Source organism: Lepisma saccharinum, chromosome 1 (assembly GCF_977018435.1).
Source record: "Lepisma saccharinum chromosome 1, izLepSacc3.1, whole genome shotgun sequence".
NCBI lineage: Eukaryota > Metazoa > Arthropoda > Insecta > Zygentoma > Lepismatidae > Lepisma > Lepisma saccharinum.
The window spans coordinates 168,357,231-168,367,298 of NC_139229.1; the positions used below are offsets into that span (position 1 = coordinate 168,357,231).

Genomic DNA, 10,068 nt, shown 5'->3' on the forward strand with positions numbered 1-10,068 from the left:
CAAAATATTTGTTGACTTGTTTGCTTTTGTGCTGAACTATTATTTCTGACACATACTTAGGTAGCAGTCACCTTTGGTAGTATTAAATTTACTTCATAAATATACAAGCCAGGTGGTTATAACTATGACAATGAGGCAAGAGAATGCAAGTAATAGAACAATTAACTGATAAACTGGTGAAAGGACAATTAAATATACTTACAAACTTGAGTTCCTGAAGGCAAGGAGCAAGTGTGAAATGCTCACTACTTGGTTTCTCATTTACTAACACTGTCCTATTATGGAAAGTGACTTGCAGGAGTGACTTTAATTTTGCAACATAAGGATTTTGCCTGGAACTTTCCTTAGCAAGTGCACTCAGGTCATCAGAAGGATCGTCTTTTGTGTTTAATGGCACCTAGGCATTGGAACGTGCTAAGCTGAAAATAAAATAAAGTACTCTCAGCAGTTCTACAACAGTAAAATATCTTAAACAGAAATAACAACTTGGAAGTGATAGCTCCAATTACAATTCAAGACAACCTCTATGTGACATTCAAGTGAAAAAGGAACTTCTGTACTTGTACTAGTCACTATTATGTCTTTTTACGCTGATAAATCTATATTCAAGTTATTGCAATTCATTAACCTATTGGTTCCAAAGTGATGTGTTTCCTAAATGAAGCTTAAATGTCATTTAATATCCACTGTAAAACTCCTTAAGATTCTTCTTACAAATATTTGTATCTAGGTTCACATCCACTGTTACCTGATTTGTGTCAGAACACCTGGATTTGTTCTGGGGTTGGTTTGTTGAGTATTTTCACTTTGTGCAGTCTGTTTTTGTGTATGTATTATATAAAAATGATATCCTGATTTCTTACAAATTTCACCACACCACACCACAATGAACAATACCACACTTGAGTTTTGCTTCTTTCGCCTTTCTCTGCATTTGACCTCCTGCTCCGACAACCCATTCTGTGGCCATTAATAAGATACTAACATCTTCCATTCAATTAAACAACTTATGTACATATGAAATTGTTTAAAGAACACTTAATTATTATACTTACTTTTCTCCCAGTCCTACTGATTGTTTAGTTGAAGATGTACTAGTATTGCCAACTTTTTGTTTCTTTGGTTCCGGAAAACTTGATTTGCTTGATTTGTTTTCTTGAAGCCTTATTCTCCTTATCTGTTGTGATAAAGACTTGTAGAACATGGACTGAAAATAAAGTGAATATAGGGAAATGATATAGGTGTTGTCAAAATAACTGTTATTATAGTATGGAATTGGTATGCACAGGATTAAGAGATATTCAAAAGTCACTTAGGAGTGAAGTCTCAATCTTATCAAAAATTGTATACATTATTATAATAATCATTCAAGTATTCCAGCACCTCACTGTCAAAATTTCATGCTGGATGGGCTAAGACAATACATGTTACGAAACTGCAATTCAATGAATTTAAATTTCAATATGAAATTCAACAATTCAATTACCTGTGCCATCTATAATTAATTGCACTCTTCAGATCTCAATAGTAGGGCAAAGTCTATAAAAGACCTAAAATTGATAACCACTTTGAACTGGGGCTGAAAATTGGTTTTTAACATGGCATTCCAGTCATTGGTGAATCTAATTTAAAACCACATTTATTACACAAAATATTAATTTCATTGTGGGGTTAAAGGGCCCTATTGCCCCCCGTCCCCCACCTCACGAAAAATCAATAGTTCACAATCACCTCGAAAAATACTGAAATAAAATAACTCAAAACAAAGCATTTTCCACAATTTCAAAATATATATTCATTGATCAGTGGCCCCCATTCTCCAAAAAGATGTTTGACCCCATGAAAAAGTGTTGTTTGCCCCCCCCCCCCTTTCTGGAAATAAGTTTTTTTGACACCTGAAAAGGTGATTTTGCCCTCCCTACACCAAAAAAGAAGTCTGGGTATAACCCTACATTACAGTGTGCATCATTTTCCATTTTTCCGTAAAAACTGAAATGGGCATTTCACAGTTGAAAGTATTTTTTTTAAATAATCAAATTACCGGTAAATTGAATGTAAAGAACAGTGATCTTACCCATGGTTTTGTTCCAGTCATTGATAAATTGGGAAACTGAAGGATCATGAATTCACCAATATCCGAATAATCTCTCCTTGTGGTGGGGTTGAACTTCTTGAAGTGAAGAGCACTCTTGTAAATAAACCTGTTCCAGTGTACTTTAAATGTAACATCCTTCAACACTTTGCTCATGAGGGTACTGAAGTTGAGAACAGTATATGCCTATTTCAAATGGAGAAAATATATTACATATGCATACAGACACAATTACATGTAAAAGTACTTACTATTCAAAGTGGAATGTAAGTTTTCAATATACTGGTTCTTTTACAGAGAAGATTTAGGTACCAAACTCTGACATATGCTCTCATCTCACTATCAAATTAAACATTCCAAAATAAATTTCTTACCTTCCTACTTTCTTGGTGAGATCCTGCATCCACGGGGCCAAGGTTTGAATTTGAACTGGGTTTACATATATCTCCTGAATCAAACTGGGATGTATGAACCTCCACTATTTCATCCTGTTGAACATCAGCCTCTGCGTTTTCTTTTGCATTTGATTCGCAATTCACAGGATGAAGGTTGGAATCTTCTTGCTTGGGAGCAACTTCTTTAACAAAATTAATAAATATTATGTAACTCACATAAAATACAGACATAGAGAATGCACATACCATATTTCATTACTAAAATTCTCATGTCTGAAGTTATAGTTAAGGAACTAAGTTAGAGGGAATCTCTCATGTTCATCTGCAAAATGTGCATATGATTTCCACAAATATAGAAATGATTTTCAATTAAAAGGATTCCTGCACAGAAATAGATATTTAGAAATGATTCATGTGAAGTAACAACAAAAAGAAAGTGAAAATCTTTTTTTTTTTCTTGCAACAAAGAGAAAAATAAGCGTACAAAAACTGTTGATTTGATATGCACAATTATTTTCTGTCTAACAAGGGGACCATCACATCACCTAAACGTAAAGCCACTAGAGCTGTGTAAGGAAGCTGTACCAGGTTCTCCAAAATTTACACACATAAATTCATATCTGTTTGTCATTATTTGTTACAAATGAGCAATACAGATATTTCAATTTTAAAATTTCTTTAAACAATGTCAGCATCAATGAGACCGAAATAAATTCAGTATGAAAAAATACAAAATCCCATATGTGTTTGGCAATGAAACAACTGCTGTTGCAGATAGCAATACATACCTTTTGCATGTTTCGTTGGTGGGCAGCCACAATAGCTGCAAGACATGCTTTCTTCTGCTGCTTCGTACTCAGCACATTCATCTCCACCACACTCTTTGCACTCCTTTCTCAAAATCCCTCGCTTGTCCTTCAAGACAGGAACAATAATAATCTTTAAAAAAAAATATGTCCTTGGCATAAATTATTATTGGTAGGAGAAGTAACAGTTCATTGGTAACAACATATCTTCTTACTTTATCCTAACCTTGCTAATTGAGGTTAAAAATACATTTCTGAAAAATAATTAGATGTGAATGTGAAAAAATTACTGCAACAAACCAGTCTTGTAGATAAATTAGTACTTATTAGGAACATATCAAAGTATAAACAGTTTGTATATTTGTGTCTCCTAAATTTCCCTATGTGAATATCCCATTCTGCTTATTCAATTACATGGCATCACTTAGATGTCCATATTTATTAGTGAGAAAAATGGAACCTTGTGAATCTCTAAGTGGGAGTGGCCACTTATTTTCCAAAGTCTTATATGTATGGAGAGATTCATCGATTAGGACAGCCAGCTCATAAGCATTAACATGTCTGTTGAAATCAAGTGTTTTGCAATCGTTACAAAGAAAAACTACATCAGTACCAACAACAAAGCAGTTTGATATGACACTGAATTGTGGATAGTCCACTTCATTTTCGTATCCTGATGTGCAAATACAGACTTCTCCTCTGTAGGGATGTCCATTAACTTGCACCTCACTGTAAGTGTAAATCACATCCTCTTGACTTAATCTATCCAAAATTGGAAAGTCTCTCCGGCTCAGCTGTTTTGCTTTATTGGTTTGTATACCAGAACTCAAAAAGTTAGGGTTACGCCCCCCACAGATAATCTGGTAGTAGCACTGCCTCATCTGACTATACACACATACACTCTTCAGCAGGTTCCTGTAATTTTTGTACTTTTTGTCTTTCAAGGCTGCATACTGTGCTTCCCAGTGCATACACCACTGATGCCTTAAGGGCCCAAACATTTCCATCTGGCGTGGAAAATGAATCATGTAATGGCACTTGGGTGTCATATTAACATTAGGATATAAGTTGCAAAATATCATATGATGTATTGAAATTAAGATCAGTTGTCCAATTGTTGTTTCCGTAATACATGGTGCCAGGACAAGTTGAACAATGTTCAATAAAGTAACAAAGTTCTGCCACTTTTCGTTCTCTTCAGGAATAACTTCCCTCAAAATGAAAGGAAGAACAGCCAACAATGTAATTACTGCGGAAGCTCCCATGGACAAAGTTGATTCTTAATGTCTCAGTGATGCTGAATGAAAGAGTGGTGGTTTGTCACTGGCCTCTAAATATGAGTATTCAAATTTCTCCAGTTCTGCATTAAGCTAACGCACTGAAAGAAGATGGTCATCAACAAAACTTTGCAGCATAAGCTTTAATTCAAAAGTAACAACTCCTTGAAGGAGAATATGCATTGGATCATGGACACGAGGGAATTTAAAAATTTCCCCCTTATACTCGGTACGTAGGATTCCATTTAAAATGCCCTAAAACCTAGAATCCGATTGGAAGAAATATATGGAGCATACAGGGTGATTGCCGAAGGAACCTGCTTTGATTTCATGGTGAAACCAAATCCTCGCGGGTCACAGGTTGGGAACGCGGGACATTACGTTTTTCATTATTCCCTCGTATACGTTATTTTGTGACATTTCAATTCTGTGCTGGTTCCCTAGAAGCAAGAATATCGTTCGAAGAAATATTTTGACTATACAGGGTGATAAACAAAGGATGTGCTTACGACACCCTAGAATATCAGATCTTCGCGGGCCACAGTTTGGACATGAGGGAATTTTAAAATTTCCCCCTTATACTCCGTACGTAGGATTCCATTTAAAATGCCCTAGAACCTAGAATCCGATTCGAAGAAATATATGGAGCATACAGGGTGATTGCCGAAGGAACGTACTTTGATTTCATGGTGAAACCAAATCCTCGCGCGCCACAGGTTGGGCACCGCGGGACATTAAGTTTTTCATTATTCCCGCGTATACGTTATTTTGTGACATTTCAATTCGGTGCTGGTTCCCTAGAAGCAAGAATATCGTTCGAAGAAATATTTTGACTATACAGGGTGATAAACAAAGGATGTGCTTACGACACCCTAGATTATCAGATCTTCGCGGGCCACAGTTTGGACATGAGGGAATTTTAAAATTTCCCCCTTATACTCGGTACGTAGGATTCCATTTAAAATGCCCTAGAACCTAGAATACGATTCGAAAAAATATATGGAGCATACAGGGTGATTGCCGAAGGAACGTACTTTGATTTCATGGTGAAACCAAATCCTCGCGGGCCACAGGTTGGGCACCGCGGGACATTATGTTTTTCATTATTCCCTCGTATACGTTATTTTGTGACATTTCAATTCGGTGCTGGTTCCCTAGAAGCAAGAATATCGTTCGAAGAAATATTTTGACTATACAGGGTGATAAACAAAGGATGTGCTTACGACACCCTAGATCATCAGATCTTCGCGGGCCACAGTTTGGACATGAGGGAATTTTAAAATTTCCTCCTTATACTCGGTACGTAGGATTCCATTTAAAATGCCCTAGAACCTAGAATCTGATTCGAAGAAATATATGGAGCATACAGGGTGATTGCCGAAGGAACCTGCTTTGATTTCATGGTGAAACCAAATCCTCGCGGGTCACAGGTTGGGCACCGCGGGACATTACGTTTTTCATTATTCCCTCGTATACGTTATTTTGTGACATTTCAATTCGGTGCTGGTTCCCTAGAAGCAAGAATATCGTTCAAAGAAATATTTTGACTATACAGGGTGATAAACAAAGGATGTGCTTACGACACCCTAGATTATCAGATCTTCGCGGGCCACAGTTTGGACATGAGGGAATTTTAAAATTTTCCCCTTATACTCGGTACGTAGGATTCCATTGAAAATGCCCTAGAATCTAGAATCCGATTCGAAGAAATATATGGAGCATACAGGGTGATTGCCGAAGGAACCTGCTTTGATTTCATGGTGAAACCAAATTTTCGCGGGCCACAGGTTGGGCACCGCGGGACATTAAGTTTTTCATTATTCCCTCGTATACGTTATTTTGTGACATTTCAATTCGGTGCTGGCTCCCTAGAAGCAAGAATATCGTTCGAAGAAATATTTTGACTATACAGGGTGATAAACAAAGGATGTGCTTAAGACACCCTAGATCATCAGATTTTCGCGGGCCACAGTTTGGACATGAGGGAATTTTAAAATTTCCTCCTTATACTCGGTACGTAGGATTCCATTTAAAATGCCCTAGAACCTAGAATCTGATTCGAAGAAATATATGGAACATACAGGGTGATTGCCGAAGGAACCTGCTTTGATTTCATGGTGAAACCAAATCCTCGCGGGCCACAGGTTGGGAACGCGGGACATTAAGTTTTTCATTATTCCCTCGTATACGTTATTTTGTGACATTTCAATTCTGTGCTGGTTCCCTAGAAGCAAGAATATCGTTCGAAGAAATATTTTGACTATACAGGGTGATAAACAAAGGATGTGCTTACGACACCCTAGAATATCAGATCTTCGCGGGCCACAGTTTGGACATGAGGGAATTTTAAAATTTCCCCCTTATACTCCGTACGTAGGATTCCATTTAAAATGCCCTAGAACCTAGAATCCGATTCGAAGAAATATATGGAGCATACAGGGTGATTGCCGAAGGAACGTACTTTGATTTCATGGTGAAACCAAATCCTCGCGCGCCACAGGTTGGGCACCGCGGGACATTAAGTTTTTCATTATTCCCTCGTATACGTTATTTTGTGACATTTCAATTCGGTGCTGGTTCCCTAGAAGCAAGAATATCGTTCGAAGAAATATTTTGACTATACAGGGTGATAAACAAAGGATGTGCTTACGACACCCTAGATCGTCAGATCTTCGCGGGCCACAGTTTTTACATGAGGGAATTTTAAAATTTCCTCCTTATACTCGGTACGTAGGATTCCATTGAAAATGCCCTAGAACCTAGAATCGGATTCGAAGAAATATATGGAGCATACAGGGTGATTGCCGAAGGAACCTGCTTTGATTTCATGGTGAAACGAAATCCTCGCGGGCCACAGGTTGGGCACCGCGGGACATTAAGTTTTTCATTATTCCCTCGTGTACGTTATTTTGTGACATTTCAATTCGGTGCTGGTTCCCTAGAAGCAAGAATATCGTTCGAAGAAATATTTTGACTATACAGGGCGATAAACAAAGGATGTGCTTACGACACCCTAGATTATCAGATCTTCGCGGGCCACAGTTTGGACACGAGGGAATTTTAAAATTTCCCCCTTATACTCGGTACGTAGGATTCCATTTAAAATGCCCTAAAACCTAGAATCCGATTGGAAGAAATATATGGAGCATACAGGGTGATTGCCGAAGGAACCTGCTTTGATTTCATGGTGAAACCAAATCCTCGCGGGCCACAGGTTGGGCACCGCGGGACATTAAGTTTCTCATTATTACCTCGTATACGTTATTTTGTGACATTTCAATTCTGTTCTGGTTCCCTAGAAGCAAGAATATCGTTCGAAGAAATATTTTGACTATACAGGGTGATAAAGAAAGGATGTGCTTACGACACCCTAGATTATCAGATCTTCGCGGGCCACAGTTTGGACATGAGGGAATTTTAAAATTTCCCCCTTATACTCGGTACGTAGGATTCCATTTAAAATGCCCTAGAACCTAGAATCTGATTCGAAGAAATATATGGAACATACAGGGTGATTGCCGAAGGAACCTGCTTTGATTTCATGGTGAAACCAAATCCTCGCGGGTCACAGGTTGGGCACCGCGGGACATTACGTTTTTCATTATTCCCTCGTATACGTTATTTTGTGACATTTCAATTCGGTGCTGGTTCCCTAGAAGCAAAAATATCGTTCGAAGAAATATTTTGACTATACAGGGCGATAAAAAAGGATGTGCTTACGACACCCTAGAATATCAGATCTTCGCGGGCCACAGTTTGGACATGAGGGAATTTTAAAATTTCCCCCTTATACTCCGTACGTAGGATTCCATTTAAAATGCCCTAGAACCTAGAATACGATTCGAAAAAATATATGGAGCATACAGGGTGATTGCCGAAGGAACGTACTTTGATTTCATGGTGAAACCAAATCCTCGCGGGCCACAGGTTGGGCACCGCGGGACATTATGTTTTTCATTATTCCCTCGTATACGTTATTTTGTGACATTTCAATTCGGTGCTGGTTCCCTAGAAGCAAGAATATCGTTCGAAGAAATATTTTGACTATACAGGGTGATAAACAAAGGATGTGCTTACGACACCCTAGATCATCAGATCTTCGCGGGCCACAGTTTGGACATGAGGGAATTTTAAAATTTCCTCCTTATACTCGGTACGTAGGATTCCATTTAAAATGCCCTAGAACCTAGAATCTGATTCGAAGAAATATATGGAGCATACAGGGTGATTGCCGAAGGAACCTGCTTTGATTTCATGGTGAAACCAAATCCTCGCGGGTCACAGGTTGGGCACCGCGGGACATTACGTTTTTCATTATTCCCTCGTATACGTTATTTTGTGACATTTCAATTCGGTGCTGGTTCCCTAGAAGCAAGAATATCGTTCAAAGAAATATTTTGACTATACAGGGTGATAAACAAAGGATGTGCTTACGACACCCTAGATTATCAGATCTTCGCGGGCCACAGTTTGGACATGAGGGAATTTTAAAATTTTCCCCTTATACTCGGTACGTAGGATTCCATTGAAAATGCCCTAGAATCTAGAATCCGATTCGAAGAAATATATGGAGCATACAGGGTGATTGCCGAAGGAACCTGCTTTGATTTCATGGTGAAACCAAATTTTCGCGGGCCACAGGTTGGGCACCGCGGGACATTAAGTTTTTCATTATTCCCTCGTATACGTTATTTTGTGACATTTCAATTCGGTGCTGGCTCCCTAGAAGCAAGAATATCGTTCGAAGAAATATTTTGACTATACAGGGTGATAAACAAAGGATGTGCTTAAGACACCCTAGATCATCAGATTTTCGCGGGCCACAGTTTGGACATGAGGGAATTTTAAAATTTCCTCCTTATACTCGGTACGTAGGATTCCATTTAAAATGCCCTAGAACCTAGAATCTGATTCGAAGAAATATATGGAACATACAGGGTGATTGCCGAAGGAACCTGCTTTGATTTCATGGTGAAACCAAATCCTCGCGGGCCACAGGTTGGGAACGCGGGACATTAAGTTTTTCATTATTCCCTCGTATACGTTATTTTGTGACATTTCAATTCTGTGCTGGTTCCCTAGAAGCAAGAATATCGTTCGAAGAAATATTTTGACTATACAGGGTGATAAACAAAGGATGTGCTTACGACACCCTAGAATATCAGATCTTCGCGGGCCACAGTTTGGACATGAGGGAATTTTAAAATTTCCCCCTTATACTCCGTACGTAGGATTCCATTTAAAATGCCCTAGAACCTAGAATCCGATTCGAAGAAATATATGGAGCATACAGGGTGATTGCCGAAGGAACGTACTTTGATTTCATGGTGAAACCAAATCCTCGCGCGCCACAGGTTGGGCACCGCGGGACATTAAGTTTTTCATTATTCCCTCGTATACGTTATTTTGTGACATTTCAATTCGGTGCTGGTTCCCTAGAAGCAAGAATATCGTTCGAAGAAATATTTTGACTATACAGGGTGATAAACAAAGGATGT

The 10,068-nt window shown here is 38.5% G+C and overlaps 1 protein-coding gene across 1 annotated transcript; it reads right to left on the bottom strand.

The window, feature by feature from the left end:
- Window positions 1-218: 218 nt before the first annotated feature.
- On the bottom strand, window positions 219-4,342 carry LOC145987000 (uncharacterized). The gene is made up of 6 exons (XM_083121465.1): window positions 4,193-4,342; window positions 3,276-3,402; window positions 2,467-2,666; window positions 2,075-2,278; window positions 1,056-1,207; window positions 219-419 (listed from the first exon to the last, which is right to left on the bottom strand). The coding sequence occupies exons 1-6, from the start codon at window positions 4,340-4,342 to the stop codon at window positions 398-400; spliced, it is 855 nt and encodes a 284-aa protein (XP_082977591.1). The 3' UTR covers window positions 219-397.
- Window positions 4,343-10,068: the final 5,726 nt, after the last annotated feature.